This window comes from Meles meles, chromosome 3, assembly GCF_922984935.1.
Source record: "Meles meles chromosome 3, mMelMel3.1 paternal haplotype, whole genome shotgun sequence".
NCBI classification, from domain to species: domain Eukaryota; kingdom Metazoa; phylum Chordata; class Mammalia; order Carnivora; family Mustelidae; genus Meles; species Meles meles.
In genome coordinates, this window is record NC_060068.1 from 79,354,258 (window position 1) to 79,380,032 (window position 25,775).

The 25,775-nt window shown below is 40.4% G+C and overlaps 1 protein-coding gene across 1 annotated transcript in view; it reads right to left on the reverse strand.

Annotated features, from left to right (window-relative positions):
- Positions 1 to 13,038, reverse strand: part of SCAMP1 (secretory carrier membrane protein 1) — a 141,262-nt gene extending 128,224 nt beyond the window's left edge. Inside the window, exon 1 of the mRNA XM_046000136.1 lies at positions 12,844 to 13,038. Coding sequence (XP_045856092.1) covers positions 12,844 to 12,900 — 57 coding nt within the window. The 5' untranslated portion in view covers positions 12,901 to 13,038. The remainder of the gene's footprint in view (positions 1 to 12,843) is intronic.
- Positions 13,039 to 25,775: the final 12,737 nt, after the last annotated feature.

Sequence of the window (25,775 nt, forward strand, 5' to 3'; positions counted from 1 at the left end):
TAAAAGAACAGAGTTATTAGGGAGGAAGCCTTTGCAGTGACAAAGCACTAAAATTCAGACAACCAGGGTCAGGTCTAGGGCAAACCACTTATGTTTGGCCTTGACTTCTCAACTATGATTGGCCCAACAGATAACAGCACCCTTGAAGAATCTAAAGGAACACAAAGTTTTATGAAATGAGTAAGTCTTGGGCAAGTACAGCATAGGGAATGTAATCAATCATATTATAATAGTGTTGTATGGTGAAAGATGGTAACTTACACTTGTGGTGAGCATAATATAACATAGACTTGTAGAATCACTATGTTGTACACCTGAAACTAATGTAACATTGTATGTCAACTATACATCAATTAAAAAAAAAACAACCATGAACTTCACTAAATTAGTAAGCTAAGAATATGGTTCACTGTAATTAAATCAATTTCTTGAATTACTATTAACACTACTTACTATGATCTAATTAAAGCCACCATGCATCAAGCACTTATTACATGCTAAATATATGATTATCTAATCCGATTAACAACCCTGTGGGGAAGGTCCTATTATCCTGCTTTACAGAAGGATAAACAGACATATGGAGAGGCTAAGTAACATTCCAAGGTCTTACAGCAAGTTAGTAGCAAAGCCAGAATCAAATGCAGGATTTTTTTTTTTAACTCTTAAGCAGATTTTGTAAGAGAATGTTCTTGTTTTTTAGGAAATATATACTGAAGTATTGGGGGGGAAAGAGGCATCATATCTGTGATTTAGTCTCAAATGGCTGCAAAATACAAATGTGTGATATGCATATATACACACACACACACACGTGTGTGTGTGCGTATGTGTGTATGTTGGAGGGAAAGAATGATAAAGCAATATGATAAAATGTCAAAGTGGTAACTTTCAGGGAATCTGAATAAAAGATACATGCGGGGAAAAAAAATGAACTTCTGAGCAGAAACCTTTAACTACTACCCTCTGCTGTCTCTGTATGAGAGCCTCAAGTCCAAAGTCCCAAAACAAAACAAGAATTTGGTGTCAGAAATGCAATCAACAAGCAAACAGAGTGCCATCAGTAACAGACTAGGTATAAGATTTAAATTTTAATGCCAATTCTGTACCACCTACACCTGGGTATAAGATACTGAGCAAGATAGCAATGAAAATGAAATAGTTTTTAATCAAGAAGAAATTATTTCACATTTGGCAATCATCCTATCTCTGGGCTTTTTTCATACATAGAATGAGTCTGAATAAATCCATTATAAGATTTTTCCTTTCCCAGCTACAAAAATTTGATTCCATTTTTTAAAACTACATAAAATATTATTTCCAAAATGAATTTCCAATCCAATCAATAAGCATATTAATATGCTAAAACATATTAAAAAGGTATGAAGGTTTTATCACTTATTGATTTTTCTATCCTTTGAGTAAACTGCACTCATTCTGGCACTTACTCATATATTTACACTGACTTGTAAAAGCCATATTATATAACTAATGTCTGATGATTATTCTACTTTTTACTTTCCAAACATTTTTGTCTACATGTTAGATGAATAACCTTAAGGATATAAATTTCTTCAATATCTACTGAATAAATGAGTAAGTGAATGGAACAAGAGGCATAAAATAATTAATAAATGTTGGCTATGTGAAAACTATTTTTTCCTCTCTAGCTTTACAGCCAACTAATAACTCAAGAGTGGATCTCAGAAACATTCACATAACAATCTATTTTGCAGATTATTATATATTTCCAGTTATTCCAAGTTTCTTGATACACAATAAAAACTATTCAAATTCCATAAACTCTTTCATTTAGCCTATCACAACCACTAGAATCAAGCAGGAGCTAAAACAAACAAACAAACAAACAAAAAAAACTGAATCCAGCAAAATTATTTTACAACAGCTGATAAAAACAAGTAAGCCATTACAGTTAACATTATCTAAGAAGATTATCCTCAGAAATTATTTTCATGAGAGTTCAAATGAAGATGCTGGCAAAAGTGCTAACATAAAAGTGAAGGAAAAGAAATGTTGAAGACTAAAAAAGCAATAGAAACCAAATAGTTTTTGATCATTTACTTCATTCCGCCTACCCTATGAGATGAGGTTTGGAGAGCTTCCAGGTTGAACCTATGGAGGTACTGGGAGACAGCTAAGCCTGGAGGCCAGATGTTCACCTCAGGCCTTGCTCTAGGCATCTCCTCTGTTGGGCCATTCCTGAATTGTAGCCTTCATAATTAACCGGTAATCTGATCATTCATTAAAAATGGTAAAGCCGGGGGCACCTGGGTGGCTCAGTGGGTTAAAGCCTCTGCCTTCAGTTCAGGTCATGATCCCGGCGTCCTGGGATCGAGCCCCACATAGTTGTGCAAAGCTTCAGCTGGAGTGGATACAGCATCAGGTCTTTTTTAGCAAACAGACCAGAGCACACCTACTTAAAACTCACCAGATGCTGGCCCATGTCCAAACACTCCCCACTGCAGGCAAGGAAAAACACTGCAGAGGACTGACCTCAGGGAAAGAGCAAGCAAAACACAGCAACACAGCACACACAGCATACACCGGAGACACTTCCTGAAGCGCCAGGCCCTGAATAGTATATGACCTCTTCTTTATAAAGTCAATACTCTCAGGAACAGGAAACATAATAGGTTTTCCGAACACACAAAAGAAGATGGAGATGAAAATGCCAAGACAGAGGAGGAATTCATCCCATAGAACAGGAAAAGGTCACGGCCAGGCATCTACTTGAAATAGACCTAAGTAATATGCTTGATCCAGAATTTATTTTTTAAAGATTCTGTTTATTTTAGGGAAAGAGAAAGTGTGAAAGCACAAGTGGGGGAAAGGAGCAGAGGGAGAAGCAGAACCCCCACACCCCCTGAGCCCAATGTGGGGCTCAACTCCAGGACCCCAAGATCATTACCTGAGCTGATGTCAGATGTTTAACCAACTGGCCACCCAGGTGCCCCTTGATCCAGAATTTAAAGCAACAATCATAAGGATATTAGGTGGGCTTAAGAAAAGCATAGAAGACACCAGAGAGTCCCTTATGCAGAAACCAAAGACCTAAAAACTAGTCAGGCTCAACTAAAAAACACTGGAAACTGAGATATGAAACCAACTGGATATAATGGATGGAAGGATGCAGAGGAATGAGTAAGTGACACAGAACATACAATTATGAAAAATAATGAAGCTAAAAAGAAGAGAAAAGAAAAATATTAGATTGTGAATGCAGACTCAGGGAACTTAAAGACTCCTTAAGGCAAAGTAATATTCCTATAATAAGAATCCCAAAAGACAGAGGGAAAATGGGGCAGAATGTTTAATTGATGAAATTATAGCTGAAAACTTCTCTACTTTGGGGAAGAAAACAGACATTCAAATCCAGGAGGCAGACAGAACTCCCACCAAAATCAACAAAAGCAGGCCAACACCAAGACAAATCAGTTAAATTTGCAAAATACAGAAATAAAAAAAAATCCTAAAAGCAGTAAATGAAAAGAAATCCCAGATCTCTCCACAGAAACTCGGCAGGCCAAAGAAAGTGGCGGGATATATTCAATGTGCTAAATGGGAAAAATATGCAGTCGAAATACTCTATCTAGGAAGGCAGTCACTCAGAACAGACGGAGAGATGAAGTGTTTCCCAGACAAACAAAAACTAAAGGACTTCGTGACCACTAAACCAGTCCTGCAAGAAATATTAAAGGGGATTCTATGAGTGAGAGAGAACGACCAAAAACGACAAAGACTAGAAAGGTACAGAGAAAATTTCCAGAAACAACAACTTCACAGGTAATACAATGGCACTAAATTCTTATCAGTAATCACTCTGAACATAAATGGACTAAATGCTCCAGTCAAAAGACACCAGGTACCAAAATGGATTAAAAAAAACAAGACCCGGGGCGTCTGGGTGGCTCAGTGGGTTAAAGCCTCTGCCTTCAGCTCAGGTCATGATCTCAGGGTCCTGGGATCGAGCCCCGCATCGGGCTCTCTGCTCAGCAGGGACCCTGCTTCCCTTCCTCTCTCTCTGGCTGCCTCTCTGCCTACCTGTGATCTCTGTCTGTCAAATAAATAAATAAAATTTTTAAAAAATTTTTAAAACTTAAAAAAAATAAAAAAAAACCAAGACCCAACTACATGCTGCCTACAAGAGACTCATTTTAGACCTAAAGACACCTGTAGATTGAAAGTGAATTGATGGAGAAATATTTATCATCTAATGGAAGTCAAAGAAAGCTGGAGTAGCCATCCTTATATCAAATTAGATTTTAAATCAAAGACTGTAACAGAAGAAGAAGGGCACTATATCATAACAAAGGGGTCTATCCAACAAGAAGATCTAACAATTATAAATATTTATGCCCCCAACTTGCAAACACCCAAATATATTAGACAATTAATAACAAACATAGGCACTCATTGATAATAATAATAATGGGGGATTTCAACACCCCACTTAGATCATGAACAGATCATCTAAGCAGAAAAGCAAAATGCAAACAATGGCTTTGAATGATACACTGGACTTAACAGATATATTCAGAACATTTCATCATGGGACATTCTCCAGAACAGATCACATACTAGGTCACAAATCAGGCCTTAACAAGTACAGAAAGACTGAGGTCATAACATGCATATTTTCCCAACCACAATGCTATGAAATTTCAAGTCAACCACAAGAAAAAAATTTGGAAAGACCACCAATACATGGAGGTTAAAGAATATCCTACTAAAGAATGAATGGGTTGACAGGAAATTAAAGAATAATTAAAAAAAAAATACATCGAAACAAATGAAAATGAAAACATGACAGTCCAAAACCTTGGGATGCAGCAAAAGCAGTCATAATAAAGAATTATATAGCAATACAGGCCTACCTCAGGAAGCGAGAAAAATCTCAAATATACAACCTTACACCTATAGGAACTACAAAAAGAAATGAAGCCTAAAGCCAGCAGAAAAGTGAATAAAGATTAAAGCAGAAATAAATGATAAAGAAATAAACAAAAAAACAGAAGAACAGACCAATGAAACCAGGAGCTTGTACTCAGAATGAATAAAACTGATAAACCCCTAGCCAGACTTATCAAAATGGAAACAGAAAGGACCCAAAGAAATAAAATTACAACTGGGTGGCTCAGTCAGTTAAGCATCCAACTCTTGATTTCAGCTAACGTCATGATCTCAGTGTCAGGAGACTGAGCCCTTTGTCAGGCTCCGTGCTCCACCTGGAGTGTGCTGGAGATTCTCTCTCTCCCTCTCCCTCTGTCTCTCCCCCTACTCATTCTCTCTAATAAATAAATAAAATCTTAAAAAAAATAAAACCACAAGTTAGAGAGATCACAACCAACACTGCAGAAATAAAACAATTCTAAGAGAATATTATGAAAAAGTATATGCAAATAAACTAGGCAATCTGGAAGAAATGGATAAATTCCTAGAAACATATAAACTGAGCCAGGAAGAAATAAAAAAATTAAGCACACCAATAACCAGCAAGAAATTGAATCCATAATCAAAGTCTCCCAACAAACAATAGTCTAGGACCAGACAGCTTCCTAGGAAATTCAACCAAACATTTAAAGAGTTAACACCTATTCTTCTCAAACTGTTCCCAGTAATAGATGTGGAAGAAAAACTTCCAGACTTATTCTATGGGCCAGCATTACCTTGATTCCGAAACCAGACAATTAAAAAAGAGAATTACAGGCCAGTATCACTGATGAACATGAATGCAAAAATTCTCAACAAAATACTAGCAAACTGAATCCAACAGTACATTAAAAGAATCATCCATCACAATCAAATGGGATTTATTCCTGGGTTGCAGGGGCGCTTGGATATTCACAAACCAAAATGATACACCACAGTAACAAAAGAAAGAGTAAGAACCATATGATCCTGTCAACAGGTGTAGAAAAAGCATTTGACAAAATACAGTGTCCTTTCCTGATAAAAAGTCTCAACAAGGTAGGAATAGATGGAACATACCTCAACATCATAAAGGCCATATACAAAAGACCCACAGAGAATATCCTCAATAGGGAAAGACTGGTAGCTCTTCTTCTACGGTCAGGAACAAGACAGGGATGTCCACTCTTACCATTGTTATTTGACATAGTACTGGAACTCCTAGTCTTAGCAATCAGACAATAAAAAGAAATAAAAGTCCTCCAAATCAGCAAGGAAGAAGTCAAATTGTCATCATTAAAAGAAGATACGAGGGCGCCTGGGTGGCTCAGTGGGTTAAGCCACTGCCTTCGGCTCAGGTCATGATCTCGGGGTCCTGAGATCGAGTCCCGCATCGGGCTCTCTGCTCAGCGGGGAGCCTGCTTCCCTCTCTCTCTCTCTGCCTGCCTCTCTGTCTGCTTGTGATCTCTCTCTGTCAAATAAATAAATAAAATCTTTAAAAAAAAAAAAAAAAGAAGATACGATACTCCCTCCATATAGGAAACCCAAAAGACTACCAAAGAAATTTGCTATAACTGATACACAATTCACTAAAGTTGCAGGATACAATATCAACTTACAGAAATCTGTGGAATTTCTATACACCAATAATGAAGCAGCAAAAACAGAAATCAAAGACTCAATCCCATTTACAATTGCACAAAAAAACCTGAGATACCTAGGAATAAACCTAACCAAAGAGGTAAAAGATCTGTACTCTGAGAACTGTGGAATATGTATGAAGGAAATTGAAGAGAAGACAAAGAAATGGGAAAACATCCCAAGCTTATGGATTAGAAGAACAATTATTGTTAAAATGCCTAGGATATCTAAAGCAATCTACACATTCAAAACAACCCCTATCAAAATATCACCATGGTTTTTCACAGAGCTAAAACAACCCTAAAATTTGTATGGAACCAAAAATGACCCCAAATAGCCAAAGCAGTCTTGAAAAAGAAAGGCAAACTTCAGAAAACAGTGTGGAGGTTCCTCCAAAAATTAAAAATAGAGCTACCCTATGACCCAGCAATTGCACTACTGAGTATTTACCCCAAAAGATACAGATGTAGTGAAAAGAAGGGCCACATGCACCCCAATGTTCATAGCAGCAATGTCCACAGTAGCCAAACTATGGAAAGAGCTAAGATGTCCTTTAACAGATGAATGGATAAAGAAGATGTGGTCCATATATACATTGGAATATTACTCAGCCATCAGAAAGGATGAATACCCACCATTTGCATCAACATGGATGGGACTGGAGAAGATTATGCTATGTGAAATGAGTCAAGCAGAGAAAGAGAACTACCATAAGGTTTCACTTATATGTAGAACGTAAGGAATAGCATGGGAAGGCATTAGGAGTAGGAAGGGAAAAATGAAGGGGGGAAATTAGAGGGGGAGATGAACTATGAGAGACCATGGACTCCAGGAAACAAACTGGTTTTACAGGAGAGGTGGGGGGGGGGGGGTTGGGTTAGCCCAGTGATGGGTATTAATGAGGGTATGTGTTGTGATGAGCACTGGGTGTTATACGCAAACAATGAATCATGGAACACTACATCAAAAACTAATGACGTGGGACACCTGGGTGGCTCAGTGGGTTAAGCCTCTGCCTTCAGCTCAGGTCATGATCTCAGGATCCTGGGATGAAGCCCCGTATCGGGCTCTCTGCTCAGCGGGGAGCCTGCTTTCCCGCCCCCCATCTCGGCCTGCGGCTCTGCCTACTTGTGATCTCTCTGTGTCAAATAAATAAATAAAATCTTAAAAAAGAAAAATAAAACTAATGATGTACTGTATGGTGATTAACACAACATAATTTAAAAAAAAGAAAAAGAAGGGCAAAGCTGAAAGCTTCACAATTCTGGACTTCAAGTTATATGACAAAGCTGTATTGATCAAGAGAGTATGGTCATGGCACAAAAAACAAAGATCAATGAACAGAATAGAAAATCTAGAAACGGATCCACAACTCTATGGTCAACTATTTGACAAAACAGAAAAAACATCCAATGGAAAACAGTCTCTTCAACAAATGCTGTTGGAAAACCTGGACAGTTACATGCAAAAGAATAAAACTGGACCACTTTCTTACACTATACACAAAAATAAATTCAAAATGGATGAATGACCTCAATGTGAGAGAGCAATCATCAAAATCCTAGAGGAGAACACAGGCAGCAACCTCTTTGACATGGGCTGTACCAACTTCTTACCAGATACATCTCTGGAGGTAGAGAAACAAAAGCAAAAATGAACTATTGGAACTTCATCAAGAAAAAAAGCTTCTGCACAGCAAAGGAAACATTCAACAGAACTAAAAAGCAATCTTCTGAATGGAAGAGGATATTTACAAATGACATATCTGATAAAGGGTTAGTGTTCAAAATCTATACACAACTCATCAAACTCAACACCCCAAAAATAAATAATCCAGTCAAGAAATGGGCAGAAGTCACAAATAGACACTTTCCCAAAGAACACATCCCGATGGCTAACAGATACGTGAAAAGATGCTCGCCATCACTCAACTTCAGGGAAATACAAATCAAAACTCCTATGAGGTTATCACCTCACACCAGGCAGAATGGCTAAAATTAGCAAAATTAAAATTAACAGGAAACAAGTGCTGGCAAGGATATGGAGAAAGGAGAACCCTCTAGTACTGTTGGTGGGAATGCAAACTGGTGCAGCCACTCTGGAAAAACAGTATGGAGGTTCCTCAAAAAGTTAAAAATAGAACTATATTATGACCCAGTAACTGCACTATTAGGTATTTACCTAAAGGATCCAAAAGTACTGATTCGAAAGGACATATGCTCCCTGATGCTTATATCCGCGTTATAAACAATAGCCAAATTATGGAAAGTGTCCAAATGTTCACTAAATAATGGATAAAGAAACTATAGTACATATATATGATGGAATATTACTCAGACATCAAAAAATGAAATCCTGCCACTTGCAATGTGGATTGAGCTACAGTGTACTATGCTAAGTGAAACGAATTAGTCAGAAAGAGACAAATTCCATGTGATTTCACTCACATGTGGAATTTAAGAAATAAACATTAACATAGAGGGAAAAGAGACAGGCAAACCACAAAATGGAGTCTTAACAATAGAAAACAAACTGAGGGTTGCTGGAGGGGAGGCGGGCAGGGGGATGGGTATTAAGGAGGGCACTTGTGGTATTGTATTTAAGTGATAAATCATAAAATTCTACTAATGAAACTAATATGACACTATATGCTAACTAGAATTTAAATACAAAACTTTAAAAAATTTAATAGGTTTTGTTTTATGGTTTCGGGGGTTTGGTTTGGATTTTGTTTTTTTCTTCAGAGAAGGAGAAAGAAGAGTGGGGGAGGGATAGACAAAGAGGGGAAGAGAGAATCCTAAACAGGCTCCACACCCCGTGTGGATGCCAGGCTCAAACTCCCAACTCTGAGATCATGACCTGAGCCAAAATCAAGAGTCAGATGCTTAAGTCAGGCACCAGAGCCACCTAGGTACCCCAAAAATCGAATAACTTTTAACCAAGAAGAAATTAGGAAGGTTGCCAAATGTGAAATATCATAGTTTGAAAATATGAAATTTTTCAATACTGCGATACTGAAAATGAGAACAGGTCTGAAAAGAAAGGACCATGAGTTAACAAAAAGATAAAGCCAGGCACTTTTTTTATTTTATTTTATTTTATTTTAAATTTACAGACAGAGATCACAAGTAGGCAGAGAGGCAAGCAGGGTGAGGGGGGTGGGGAGGAAGCAGGCTCCCTGCTGAACAGAGAGCCCTATATGGGGCTCCGATCCCAAGACCCTGAGATCATGACCTGAGCCAAAGGCAGAGGCTTTAACCCATTGAGCCACCCAGGCGCCCCAAGTCCAGGAACTTTTATATTTAAGTACAGAGGACGGGAAATGCTATTTCAAAAATCACATATAGGAAAGACTATGCAGTAGATGTAAAGCTTCACTTTTTTTTTTTTTCTCATTTTATTTATTTTTTCAACGTAACAGTATTCATTCTTTTTGCACAACACCCAGTGCTCCATGCAAAACGTGGTAAAGCTTCACTCTAAGTAGCAGGGCAGATAGACACAAAAGGAAAGATAAACGGTCATATATACAGTCCTGTGACAGTCACCAAAAACAGGGTAAGGCCATAAACAGGAATATGTGTACAACCAAATCTTTAGGCCTAGATTATCCATCCCTTGAAACATTTTATGGATTTAATAGTCATTGTCCTCTGAGTGCATCCACCTTATAAGCAACAAAAAAGTTTTGTAATTTTATGCCACCACAAATGAGTACTTAAAACTACTTTTGGGGGGCACCTGGGTGGCTAAGTCTGTTATGCATCTGCCTTAGGCTCAGGTCATGATCCTGGGTCCTGGGTTTGAGCCCCACCTTGGGCTCCCTGTTCAACAGGGAGCCTGCTTCTCCCTCTCCCTCTGCTGCTCCCCGTTTGTGTTCTCGCACTGTCAAATAGAAAAATAAAATAAAACTAGTTTTGGAGGGGCACCTGGGTGGCTCACATGGTTAGGTAGTCTACTCTTAAATTCAGCCTAGGTCATGATGTCAGGGTTGTGGGATTGAGCCTCACATCAGGCTTCACTGAGTGTGGAACCTGCTTAGGATTCTTCCTGTGCCTCTCCCTCCTCACATGCTTGCCCTCCCCCTCTAAAATAAAAATAAATAAATCTTTAAAACTACTTTTGGGGAAAAAAATTAAAAATGAAACCACTTTTGAGTTTAGAATTACTACAAAGACCATACCTATGGCAGAAAAGCAAAGTGTCATGGTAACATCACATCACAAAAAAGCAGTCCAGGTTAAGAAGAAAACAATGTCTTGTCCTAACAAGGGACTCAGCTACACAAAATGAGTCATGAAATGGAATGACCAAATAGAAAAGAGCCAAACTGTCAGATCCTGAATAAATAACATCAACAAAGTATCTGAATTAGGAAAAGCTAACAGGTTCTCAATATTATACCTTCAAAATATTTTAAAATGACACCTATTTTGCAAGTTATGAAACATGTATTCAGAATGTCTATAATTAAAGAATAATCAGATATTCCACAACATGGAATGATCGAATACCAAATACTAAATGGGGGAAAGAGGGGTGCGGAAGGGAGGAAAGTACTCTCCTTAAAGTGCAATCGTATCAGTTATAAAAGCCTGAAAAATTTCAGGCCGTTTGCACAGAATCTTCTTAAAGGACACTAGTAGCAAAAGTAGACTGAGTTGATTCTACATTCCTACACAGTGAATCAAGTTGTCAAGAACCATCACCATTTAATTAAAATAATCCCCCATGAAATTAAAAGGCCAATAATAAAAAAAAAGATATTTTTCCCTTCAGAATTTTTTAAGGTTTTATTTATATTTTTTAAAAAGATTTTATTTATTTGATAGAGATCACAGTAGGCAGAGAGGCAGACAGAGAGAGAGGAAGGGAAGCAGGCTCCCTGGTGAACAGAGAGCCCTATGCGGGGCTCGATCCCAGGACCCTGAGATTATGACCTAAGTCGAAGGCAGAGGCTTTAACCCACTGGGCCACCCAGGTACCCCTTAAGGTTTTATTTTTAAATAATTTCTACACCCAACATGAGGCTTGAACTCACAACCCCAAGATCAAGAGTAGTATGCTCCACGGACTGAGCCAGGCAGGTACCACCCCCTTCCAGGATTCGTAATAAGAGACAAAACCAGGAGTAATGAGATGTAAACTCAAGGCAAAAGTGACACTTGTGAGACCACAAAATAAAGTTACTCTTTCCTATTGTTTGACTACAAATTAAAGTTACTATTGCACATATCCAGAAAAAACAATTAATAAACTTTGACCAGCAGTTGGAAACAAATTATACTTGTAAGCAGCTGAGGCTCACTAAGAAATCTAGACTATTATTCTTTAAACAGGTATTTACTCAGATGTTGCAGGAGTTTAAGAACTGACCATAAACATCTTAGCCTCCTCCCTCATTGCCCGTCTCTGTGCCAAGCCCTTCCAAAGCCGGGGTTGATAAGGTTCACTCCAAGAAGGAAAGAAGCTCATGGACGAAATGCTATCCTCACACAGCCTAGAGAACCGGTGACGCACCAGGAGCTTGGAAAACATCCCGTCGTTCACCTTACTAAGAGCAGTTAGGTAAGAAGATGGTCTTCCACGTGCACTATTGTTTCCCAGGTGTGTTTATTTATTTTTCACTTCGGCATCGATATCAATACTCTCAACCTCAATCAAATGGGGGAGGGGGGAGCAGCGCCGCTGGTGGTATGTGGACGCAACACAAGTTTAAAAAATAAAAACACAAGCTTTTTTTTTTTTTAAATTGCAGCATACTCGACGCCCTCACCTCTCTTCTACACCTCTGCCATCACCCCCCACGCAGCTCTTCGCAGCCGCTGCGGGTCCCCATGACAACCCCACCCGAAGGCGATCCCCTCCGCTGCCTCCCGGCCCCCGGCCCTCGCCCGGGCCCGGCCCGCCACACTCGCCTGTCAAGTGACAACTCCACCTGCCCTGAGCTCTACTCTCCTCGCTCCCTAGAGACGGGCCGGGAACCCTCCCGACGCGCGGGCCCACTCCCGGGCGAGGGCACGACCGTCCCCAGTCGGCAATGTGCGGAGGGGGCGGCGGGAGAGGGAGCGGAGGACGTTCCACTACAACCCCCAAACGAGCGGTGCGAGGGCCCGGACGCGACCCCCAAATGGGGAGCGGGCCGCCCCGAGCCCCTGTCCAGGCGGCTAAGGGGAGCCGAGGGGCGGGCTCGGTGGGCGCGAAGGAACTTGCCGTTTTCACAAACAACAACGCGTCGCGGCGGCGGAAGGCTGCTGGCGACCACACGCTCACCTTGAAAGGGTTGTTGAGATCCGGGTCCGCAAAGGGGTTACTGTCGAAATCCGACATCTCTCTGGCGCTTGGCGTCACCCACCGGACCCAGGCGCAGAGAGGGAGACGAGGCGAGGCCGCCGCCCCCCTGCGCGCTCACGTCGCCGCCGCCGCCGCCGCCAAGCAGATCCGGGTGCAACTCTCGGGGCCACCCAGCCGGCCGCGCCACTGAGCATGCCCGGTGCCACCGGCTCCCGGCCGGCGGCGCCGTTCTCGTTCGTGATCCCGTTCTTCCGGGCCTGGATCCATCGTTCCGGGCTTTGGCTGCGACCGAGTGGGGACCAGGGGCGGAGGGAGTTGGGAGAGGAGAGGGTGGTGACCCGTCGCACGCTCCATGGGCCCAAGATTACGTGTCTTGCTGAGTTTGGCTAGAATTATATTACTATCCATTTAGGATAGGCTGCCGGTGTGCGAACGTGACTTGGGGAAGAGGTAGTATTCTATGAGCAAGACACACACTGACCCCATTTCCCCAGGTTGGGAAGGCAGCCTGAGAAGTACGCCGCACACCATGGGAGGGGGCAGCTATTTAACCACGCTTCCAGCACCTGGCTGGAGAAGCTCCGCACCGGCTCCAAAGACAACGTCCCATGGGGACCTGACCTCGCTAATGAGTTCTGCACACACACCCCACCTAACCCCACCTGGGAATCGCAGCCTCTCGCCTTCCGGTCCCTGGACTCTAGGTTACTAATAAATCACGGAGACTCGTCTCGCGTTACCGATCTGGAATGGCTCCACAGGGGTTTCGGAAAGTGAAAAGATCCAGTACTAGGTTCCAGCCCCTGCTCCCATTCTCCGGAATCTGCAAAATGGCTACTTTTCCGGAAACGAATGGGGCTGGGATGAGGGTGAAACGAATTTAGAAATCAAGGTCCTCAAGTTAATGTTGGTGGTGATAAAAGGATGTTTTTGTTGTTGTTTTTACTTTAAGGCATTTGGGCGCAAAATATACACCTCTGGTTTTTTTCCTTAACAGCCCCCAACAGCAGGGATGAGAGCACAGAAAAATGGGTACGTGTAAAGAATTTTTGTACTATTTGTTATCCTACCTCTGAAGTTAATGAGAGGGCATCCCCTTCCCCACTTTCATCTTTCTGCTCTAACAGAAAAGCACTTAGCAGATGAAGCAATGACGAGACAGAATTCTCACTTGGTCTGTCCCTAGGATCTGGGGAAAAAACTAGAATTATTAGTCTTACTAGCTTGTGAGGGGGGCTGGGGGAAGGGGAGCTTGCACTATGCAAAGTCACCTGGGAAATGATACTTCTTCCCCACTCTGAAAACACTAGTTATAGGAATGATGACAAAAAACCATATTTATTATAATCTCTTGGCAGGATCCTAGTTGAAATAAGGACAAAGAAGCTGCTTCTAGGCATCTGACTAGGAGGGTCAACTGATAAGTGAGGACAGAGAAGATCATGGCAGAGCTTCAAGATTCTAGATATAAAAAAGAGCTAACGGATTCACCACCCTAACCTCCGCAGCTGCCTGGTGTTTGGTTCATTAGTTTAGTGCTCAAAACATGTGTGGGGTTCAAATCCCGGTTCTGATGGGACTAGTGTTATCCCTTAATATCTTTGAATCTGTAAAAGGTTATTTGGGAATTATGTAAGAGTTAGAAAAAGTGTCCTGCGTGTATTTAGTGCCTCACAAATATTGGTTAAATGTCTGAAAATGGCAAGAAGGCCCAGTCCACTGTTGTCAGATGCTTTTTTCCTCAACTCTCCTAAGATTGACTTTGCCCACCTGATCTGCTTGTCTCACCACTTTGGACCTTACTCCCTCCACCTGTCCTCCAAATGACTCAAATAATCAGAAGCTATTTATTATGCATCTACTATGTTCCAAGACAATGAGTATCAGCTAAGCCTGCATTGCAGGATGGAAATTTCCAATATAGTGTGTTTACAGCTAATGATATTATCACATAATGCAAAGACTTAACAGACTTTATTGTTACAGAATCCTGTTAATGATGCAGACACCCACCTCTGCACATCTTTTATCTTTTAAATTCTGCTTTAAGGAATCTCAGATAGGGGGCCTGGATCTGCATACATACTGGTGTTCTCAATTTTTTTCTCTTTATTCTTTGTTTTCCCTTCTCTCTTCCCCTACTTTAACAGCCAGTATGATCCTTTCAGCATTCTTATAACATTGTATATCTACATGCACATAATACATGATCATACACAATACATAATACATATTCATGTAGACATATTGCACATACAAAGTTTTAGCATTGTCTTGAAAATGGATCACATATAATATTTTCCTGAAACTTGTTTTTCACATTCAATGATATTTCTGGCAGTTTCTCAGTGAAATGTGCATTAGCAAAGAGACAGTCTAAGCTTTCTTACCCCAATACACCTCATAAATATTACTACTTTTTTAAAGTTTTTATATATTTTAAGTAATTTCTACCCCCAAAGAGGGGATTGAACTTTGCATGATCTTCTGGCTAAGCCAGCCAAGTATTCCAGTATTCTCACTTTTTATGTGTACCATGACTATAGAACTGAAAAGCCCTGGGAAGCATTGCCTGGTGGAAATCCCTCCAAATCAACAACTATGTGTCTATTTTAGTCTATTTTAGTTGCAAGATCAGCATTTTTAAATGACTGCAGGTGACTCTGATAGAAGTGATATGCTAGGGGCACCTGGGTGGCTCAGTGGGTTAAGTAAGCCTCTGCCTTCAGCTTAGGTCATGGTCCCAGGGTCCTGGGATCCACGCATGGAGCCCCACATTGGGCTATCTGCTCGGCAGGGAGCCTGATTTCCCCTCTCTCTCTGCCTGCCTCTCTGCCTACTTGTGATCTCTCCCTCTCTCTCTGTCAAATAAATAATTAAATCTCAAAAAAAAAAAAAAAAAAAAAAGAAGTGATATGCTGACCACACTTTAAGAACCCTGATATAAGGATGTTCAGACACATGGTCCATGGGTGAGCTTATTGATTAACTTTCATGAAATCTAGACTCCTAGGACATGAGAAATGAAAGGGAGCTGAGCTCTTTCATGACAGGAGAAGAAACTGTCTTTGGTCAGGTTACGTAATTTGCCTCAGTGGCAAAGGGAGTGAGGGAATAGAGGAACTAGGAACAAAACTCCATTCTTGCAGCTCACATTTCAGACATTAAATTGATAGATTTGGTTAGTGGTATATTTCATAAAGGAAGACGAAATGCTATATGGAAGACAAAGTCAGCATGTGGGAGGCTTCACTGGTTAGACTTGTTCATTTTCAAGCAAGTGCCCCTAAATTTGGTAGAACAAAGAATGAAGAATTAAAACTAGTTTCTGGATCCAGATCTGCCATAAACCAGCTGTGTGACCTTTCTCAAATCAATTCCCCTCTCTGATCAGAAGTTTTACACTAATCATTCAGCAAGTATTTATGGAGCACCTACTAACTGATAAACAGTGTTTTAGATGTTAAGGATAAAGCAATGAATGAGATAAAAAATGTAGAGACTGTTCCCAGGAAACTTCCTAAAAGGCCTACAACATAGCTAAATGATATTTTGGGTCCTTTGAACAGCTCAAATATTTTATTAACCCGTGGCAATGTGTCACCCCTCCCTAACTCTGTTTTGTTTTTGTTTTTCCTGTAGGGTATGCCTCACACCATTATGCTGCTGCTTCCTCAGTCTAACAAATTAAATTTGAGAATCTGTTGGACGGGGTTTATAAGCTACATTCCATGTTTTCTACACTGCTAACATATAGCTGGTAAATGCTGATAAAATGTCAGGTTAGAAATTTACATTTTTTACTTCAAAAGGTTCATTGGGCTCTGGGTTCACTAATGTGTTAAAACTGAAATTCATCATCTGTCACAGTGGACCCTGTCTGGAGATTTTCTGCTGTGACTGCTGCTATTAACAAAGTATTCAAGAGGGGCACCTGGGTGGCTTAGTCATTAGGCATCTGCCTTCAGGTCAGGTCATGATCCCAGGGTCTTTTTTTTTTTTTAAAGCTTTTTTTTTTTTAAGATTTATTTATTTATTTGACAGAGAGAGATCATGAGTAAGCAGAGGCAGGCAGAGAGAGAGGAGGAAGCAGGCTCCCACTGAGCAGAGAGCCTGATGTGGGGCTCGATCCCAGGACCCTGAGATCATGACCTGAGCCGAAGGCAGAGACTTAACCCGCTGAGCCACCCACGCGCCCCTCCCAGGGTCTTGGGTCAAGCCCGGCAGCAGGTTCCCTGCTCTGTGGGAAGTCTCTTTGTCCCTCTCCCACTCTCGTTGCTTGTGTTCCCTCTCTTGCTCTGTCTCTGTCAAATAAATAAATTAAATCTTTTTTTTTATTGTTTTTAAAAAAAGAAAAAAGTATTAGAAATGATTATTTACAGTTAACATTTCTTAGTTTATAAAAAGAAATCCCACATAACATCTTTGCTCAGAATAAGCCCAAACACAAGATTAAGAACAACCATTTTAGTAGTCAATATAAACAGAGTTGTACAAGTACTATGATAAAATCTTCTGGATTGAAACTCTAAATTCCAAACAATGATGTCATAGAAACATTGTAATGGTAGGCCAACGAAATGCAGAAACTAACCTGGGTGGCTCAGATGGTTAAGCGTCAGAGGAGAGCCTACTTCTCCCTCTCTCTCCACCCCTTCGTGTGCTTCTCTCAAATAAATAAATAAAATCTTTAAGAAAAAAAAAGAACTAACTGTAGAGTTCATTTTATTGGCTAGAAGAGTCTGCATAAGAACATTATGGTGAAATTATCCTCATTTTGCAAGACAAAATGCATTTTGCAAAACATTATTATACATACATGTATGGGCACCTGGGAGGCTCAGTCTTAAGCATCTGTCTGCCTAAGGCTTAGGTCATGAACCCAGGGTTCTGGGATTGAGCCCCCATTGGGCTCCCTGCTCTGCCAGAAGCCTGTTCTCCCTCTCCCACTCGCCCTGCTTGTGTTCCCTCTCTTGCTGGTCTCTGTCAAAATAAATAAACAAATAAATAATACATAACATGTATGTTATACACACACACACACACACACATATATACCTAAATATTGAGGCATTAACCAGTGATCATATTTAAAACAGTATAAAAAAAGGAAAATAAAGTAAATTGTGTTGTAGTAAAATATATAAACTATATAGTAAATTCTGTAGTATATAATATGTGCTATATTATATATTATAGTATATACAGTAAATTATGTAGTACTATAGTAGTTATATAATAGTAAAATATATAATACATAGTAATATATTTAGTAATGATTAGTAATGTATATATAGTAATATATAAATATAGTAAAGTAGTAAAATAAGTGTTACAGTCCTACAACTCCTTTGGACATTAGTGTGAGAAGCAGAACTAGGACTACTGTTATTTTATTCTAGGTACGTGTTCAGAAAACTGATCTTGGTTTTTTTTCATGAACAATTAATTTTATAATTACACCTGATATTATCTAATGTCTGTGCAGTTTCATAAAAGTCTTCGAAGTAAGGGCAGTTTACAATTCTTAAGCTGCAAATTAGGCATAAATCTTCAGGGAACTCTTGTAAAAGAAGAAATAATCACAGCAATCTAACCCATTTTCTAATCTCCCAAAATAAATACCCCAAATCTGACTATTGGGCTTGGTTGTTTTTTTCTTTCTTTTTTTTTTTTTTTTTAAGATTTTATTTATTCATTTGGCAGAGACACAGCGAGAGAGGCAACACAAGCAGGGGAGGTGGGAGAAGCAGGCTTCCTGTGGAGCAGGGAGCCCAATGAGGGGCTCAACCCCGGACGCAGGGATCATGGCCTGACCCAAAGGCAGACGCTTAACTACTGAGCCACTCAGGTGCCCCAACTATTGATTTTTTTTTTTAAGATTTTATTTATTTATTTGACAGATCACAAGTAGGCAGAGCAGCGGGGGGTGGGGGGGGAAGGTGGGAACATGCTCCCTGCTGAGCAGAAAGCCTGATTGGGTGGGAGGGCTTGATCCCAGGACCCTGAGATCATGACCTGGTCAACGGCAGAGGCTTAACCCACTGAGCCCTATTGAGTTTTTATAGAAAGAAAATTTACTTTAATTTTCTCCCTCTTCAATTAGCTAAGAATTTTGAAAAATAAATCAGTTTTATTTAGAATAGCTATTGTAGGGGCGCCTGGGTGGCTCAGTGGATTAAGCGCTGCCTTCGGCTCAGGTCATGATCTCAGGGTGCTGGGATCAAGCCCCGCATCGGGCTCTCCGCTCCACGGGAGCCTGCTTCCTCCTCTCTCTCTGCCTGTCTCTCTGCCTACTTGTGATCTCTCTCTCTGTGTCAAATAAATAAATAAATAAAAATCTTTAAAAAAAAAAAAAGAATAGCTATTGTAAAGAGGGAAAAGAATATAGAGACAGTTCAGATTTCTTGTATGTCTGGCATTGGTCAAGCCCTGAAATTCTAGAGGCTCAACATACATTTTCTCCTATACAATACATCTTTGGGAAGCAAATATTATTATCATCAGTTCACAAATGAGAAAATGAGAACTCAGAGTGGAAGTGAATCTAAAAGTTGTTTTTTTAAAGATTTTTATTTATTTATTTGACAGAGAAAGAGATCACAGGTAGGCAGAGAGCAGGCAGAGAGAGATGGGGAAGCAGGCACCCTGCTGAGCAGAGAGCCTGATGTGGGGCTCAATCCTGGGATCATGACCTGAGCCCAAGACAGAGGCTTAATCCACTGAGCCACCTAGGAGCCCTCTAAAAGTTATTTTAAGAATTATGTGAAACAGAGGCCTCATGTCTAGGGTTTCGTATTGTTTGTTCTTGCATTCTACATGAGGCTTTATTATATTGCCCAAGGATAGAATTCCACGTTGGGTTTTGTTTGTTTGTTTGTTTGTTTGTTTGTTAAGAGAAGGGGCAAAACCTTGTTGGTTCATTATGTATGCCATTGTAACCCAATGCCCAACTACCAGTTGACTGGGGAGAAATACTGACAGGGATGTGGATAACTACGTCCATTGTCTCTAGGTCTGAGAACCAAAGCTCTCCTCCATCCCCACCACATCACCTCCCTTCACTGAAAGAGTCCTTGGGGCAGCTGCCACAGCTGGTTTCCCTCCACTTTCCCCCTTGCCAGTTTTCTGCCTGTCTCTTGGTATGGTCTTAGGCCAGGGGGCTGAGGCAGGATATTTTTTCCTCCCACAAATCCCAGTACAATCCTGCTCAAATCTCATAGTCTTTAGACATCTTAGCCAAGGCACTGGGTTCACCTAGGGGAGGGCCTTACACAGGGAGGTTTTCATGATTTTAGTTTTTTTAAATAATGCTTTGATGAATCACAACTTTATCTTTTGGCCCTCTCTTTACATTTTCACAGCCCCTCTCTCATGGAACCTGACATACTGACCTAGGAGCTTGGTTACAAGACAATAGAAAGCCACCACACAGTGGTGAGAGCAAACACAAAAACGGAGAGCAAACTCTCCCTTTATCTTTAAGCACACCAATATCCCTGGACCAACCCTGGCCATCATGACATTCTTTTACCTTGAGCCATCCTCATGAATCAAGAGATGGTTTCAAAGGTCAAAGCATAGATTTGTTCATATTCTTGGTTCTAAAAACTGCTGAATCCATGGGGCGCCTGGGTGGCTCAGTGGATTGGGCCACTGCCTTCGGCTCAGGTCATGATCTCAGGGTCCTGGGATCGAGCCCCGCATCGGGCTCTCTGCTCTGCAGGGAGCCTGCTTCCTCCTCTCTCTCTGCCTGCCTCTCTGCCTACTTGTGATCTCTCTCTCTGTCAAATAAATAAATAAAAAATCTTTAAAAAAAAAAAACTGCTGAATCCAAGGCCCAGGCATTAGCTCCAACTTGTCTCATTGACTCCTTCCAAAAGCCATAAGGTCTTAGGCAAATATCATTCATTCAAATAACAAGAGATATGCAATTTAGCCTCCATTTTTATTAAATAAACATCTCCTATTGAGCAATAGTTAAGACATTGGAGAGCCTTACCTTTCAACTATCAATTTCAAACTTCTCCCCTTCTTTTGGCTTCTGCAGTTGACCTATAGTCTCTCCTGGCAGCTCCTACTCAAGGAATTAGTTGATCCATCTTCTATAGAACCAGAGAACTCTGTTTCTATATTTATCATGCATAGAAATCACTACTTTATATTGGTAATGCAAAAATCAGATTTTGCCAAAATCAGGACCTTGATTTTGGTGAAAGTGACAAGGAACTTGGGTATAAATAGCTTATTTGAGTGGTGTTTCCTGGAACCCAAAGTGAGGGAGAGGGAAGAACAAAACAGCTAGAGAGGAAAATCCAATAAATGAATTTTTTTTTTTTTTTTTAGAGAGAGAGAGAGGTCACAAGTAGGCAGAGAGGCAGACAGAGAGAGAGGGGGAAGCAGGCTCCCCGCCAAGCAGAGAGCCTGATGCGGGCCTCAATCCCAGGACCCTGAGATCATGACCTGAGCTGAAGGCAGAGGCTTTAACTCACTGAGCCACCCAGGTTCCCCAAATGAATTATTTTTTAAAAGATTTTTAGTTGAGAGAGAGAGAGAGAGAGAGCACACAAGCAGGGGGGAGGGGCAGAAGGAGAGGTAGAGAATCTTTAGCAGACTCCAAGCTGAGTGTGGACCAAGTGTGGGGTCCAATCCCACAACCCCAAGCTCGTGACCTGAGCCAAAACCAAGAGTTGGACACTTAACCAACTAGGCCACCCAGGAATCCCTCCAATAAATGAATTATTAAGAAATTTACAACTAGGGGCGCCTGAGTGGCTCAGTAGGTTAAAGCCTCTGCCTTCGGCTCAGGTCATGATCCCAGAATCCTGGGATCGAGCCCCGCATCGGGCTCTCTGCTCAGCAGGGAGCCTCCTTCCTCCTCTCTCTCTCTGCCTGCCTCTCTGCCTACTTGTGATCTCTGTCTGTCAAATAAATAAATAAAATCTTTTAAAAAAAAAAAGAAAAGAAATTTACAACTATAAGTAATTGGGGCTCATTCCCAGTGGGGATCCTCTGAGGAACCATGTAGAATATTCCTTATAATTGTTCTCCAAAGGACAGAGGCATTTATCCACCAACTCCTAGCCCTTATTGGTAGGGAACTTCCCAGGCACGTTAATCACACACACACACAGAGGCAATCCCTGAGGCAGTAAAGCTCAGAAACTCAGTGAACACTAGTAGTGAGAAACCATCAACATACATGGTTACTGTCTACCAGAGCTCAAGTCAGAGGTTGCCAAAGGAATGCAACCATGGGCTTCAATGATGTCTATCACCCCTTTGGCATACTTCTGTCTCCCTCCAGAAGATGCTGGGGCACACACCATACCTTGATTATTTTCACATTCTTGATACCCAGCATAACGTCTGGTATAACGCTGAAGATGAATGATTTCATGGATGGGTGTAGTTAAAGCCAAAGAAATTCCTTTCACATCAAATTTGCACGCACCTAACAGTTTTCTAACCTCTTGTAATTACTTCCATTGTTTGTTTATTTTTAATATTTTATTTATTTATTTGGCAGAGAGAGAGCAAGAGAGGGAACACAAGCAGGGGGAACTAGAGAGGGAGAAGCAGGCTCCCAGCTGAGCAGGGAGGCTGACCTGGGGCTTGATCTCAGGATGCTGAGATCATGACCTGAGCCAAAAGCAGATCCTTAATGTCTGAGCTACCCAGGCGCCCTCTGACTTGCATTGTTAATAGTAGTTTGTACAATGTATTCTAGATTTTTGTCCTTTAATGCTTTATTTTATCATAGCACATAAAACCTATAACAAATGTTTCTAAAAAAGATTTTTTTAGGAACGATGAAACTTCTGTATAAAGACAAAATTGGAAAACAACTTGCCTTCCCTTTGCCTGCTTTGTCACCCACTTTTCACCATAAAGGGCACAAGAAGGTCAGTGACAGAACCATAAGAATAGAGAACATCTTTGTTGTCAGACAAGATTCTGAAGAAATTAATCACATTTTCACAAGGGTATTAGACCAGTTTCTTGATTAAATTGTACTTTGGTATACAAATGAATTTGAAACGTAAAGTCAATGGAGATTTGGTGATGTGAATTTTTTAAAATTAATGTTAACACAAAAATAATCAAGTCCAATAATTTCTAAATCAATGGAGTGAGGGTCCCAGAGCATTAGTTCAAGTTAAGAAGTTGAGAACTCAGGCAGGTCTAAACATGTCAGGGTAGCCGGCAAACAGACTCACCAGAGCGCAGCCGTAATAGGACTGAGAAACATAATGGGAGGGACAGTAGGAGATGCTGACAGCCAGCTCGAGGCCTGAGGCCCTGAAGCCACTGGGGAAAAAAACCTCTTCCTTTATCCTCTCACAGACAGTGTGCTTGGTGGGAAAAGAGTTTAGTCCCAGAGGAGAGAACGAGAGAGCCCAGGCTTATTCTATGGACAGGGGCTAAAGCCTGAGAGAAAAGATAATTCTGGATACAGCATAAGATGCATCACTCATTTGTCTTCAGGTCTAGCCTTCAGGAACTCATGCCAAATTCCTAAGGACCAGGAGGCCGTAATAGAGAGGAAACGAAATAAAGAGATATTATCATTAGAAGCACAGTGAGGAACTGAGAACAGATAACTCTGCTTCATGTGAGGAAAGAAATACCTCATTTTAAAACCAATAACTGCCAGTATTGGGAGAGTGCAGAGAAGAGGTTAGGCTGAGCAGCAGAGGGGCAACGTGGCGTACTTCCAGTTTCTGGGCAGAAGAACAAGGAGGTCATGATGGAAACTACAGAGAAAAGTAGTAACATCAAGTGGAGAGGGCAGAGACGTCAAGGCCACCATCAACAAAGGGGCAGAGTTGAAAGTAAAACCATACTTCATGCCTTCTGGTCAGCGGAATCATAAAGGACTAATCCTCCAACCCTGTGACTACACATCTCAGGCCAAACCACACAGACTGAGACAAATTTCGCCGATCCTTACTAGGCAACGCTGATTTCTCTTCCTTCCTCAGGTGCAGAGTTTCTGGAAATTCAACTCCATTAAACATACACATGAGACATAGTATTAAATATGTTATAATATTTGTCAAGGTTAAGAAAATTATAAATTAAAAAAATGACTCGATTATTAAAATATTCATACATAAATGTGTGTGTTTGATCATACAACCATCTGACATCTGTTAGAAGAAAGGTTCTGGAATACCCTATCAGCTTGTATAAATTTGAAAAAAAGATTCTGGAATAACATGAAAAAATAAGATAATGTGAATGGGAAGAGGCAGGCTATTTAGGGTGTAAAGAATAGAAGTATAGGGGCTGGGTCAGTCAGTATAGCGTGTGACTCCTGGTCTCGGGGTTATAAGTTTGAGCCCCATGTTGGACATAGAGATTGACATAAAATCTTTAAGAAAAAAATACATATTTTTAAGCCTAAAATCCAAAGATAGATAAGACAATGGACAATTTTTCTTTTTTCTACTTATTTTCCATTTATTTAAAGACCATCCATTTCACAAACTAAAAATAAGTTTAGAAGAAAGAATATGGCTTAGTTTTTACTTAAATGATGTGTGTAAAAACCCCCAAATTTTTACAGGACTTATAACAGATACTGGCTTTACAAACTAAAATAAACTGTTCTGAAGCAAATGAATCTGTGCTTTAGCTTATTTATCACCTTTGTTCTCTCTCATGGTCCAGAACAGATAAGTGAAACATTGGAGAACTGTGTGCCCAACAGTTACTTTGCAGAAAGGAGACCCTCTGTAAAAGTGTATTGATGGTATTAAATCCCCTTACTATTGGCTCCAAATTTGGTCACCTCACTTGGTGAAAAACAACCAACATAACATCCAGAGGTTTAAATCCAACCCCAGCCAGAAGATCTCATAGATATTATCCTTTCTCTTCCCAGTATAATTTGTCCCTGAATGTCTTAGGACTAGACATTGACACTGACATTAACTATATTTTAAATTTGTAACTAACTTATATTTGATCAACAGGTGCAAAAATGCTTCTGGCAGGTGATCTCTGCCATAACGAATAGCAGTGTCTTTGTTTAGCATGCAGGCTGGCCATACCAAAAGACCAACCACAGGATTTAGGGTGAGGGTTTTGAGTCACATGGTATCAATCTGGAGATTTGAGTTCAACTTTGTAGGCATGCATTAAATCAATCAATTATTCCTAATGAATGAAATTCCAATGAAACTCTGGACACCAAAGCTCAGGTGATCTTCTCTGGTTGATAATAAAATTATTATTATCAAACATCACTTATCACAGATAAATGGGCCATTACTTCACGAGAGAGGACGAGGAAAGGTTTGCTTTTGGAACTTTCCCAAACTGTCTTCTGTGTGTCTCTTCCTTTGGCTGATTTTAATCTCTGTCATTTCCCCCTAATAGACCATAATCCTGAGTATAACTTTCAGTGAGTTCTATGAATCCTTCTAGTGAATTACCAAACCTGAGGATAGTTCTGGGAATCTTTCTAACTTACAGGGGTTGCAGAAGTGATAGTGGTCTTGGGTACTCTGCCCTCAAACTAACTCAGAGCATATAGAGAATATGTAAATGAACACGAAATGAACATCTCTAGTATAATTTAGTCTTCAGGCCATAGTTTGCCAACCCCTGCTCTAGCTCATTAAAATATCTGTCCAGTGTAAGTACACATCTAATTTGTTGTATTGCACATAAAATTCGTAATTGTGTCCAAACAACCTGGAATATTCTACCAATCAAAACAGAATCTATAATTATAAAAATCTATAGATGTTTTACTTATATTTTGGTGTTTACATATAATTTATTATAGTCTCCATGTCTGAAAGGTCTATTTCAGGCAAATTTCAATCTAAAACTGTGTACTACTTCCTAATAATTGTGGTGGATTCTTAATTTCTCTCTCTCTATTTTTTATATCTGAT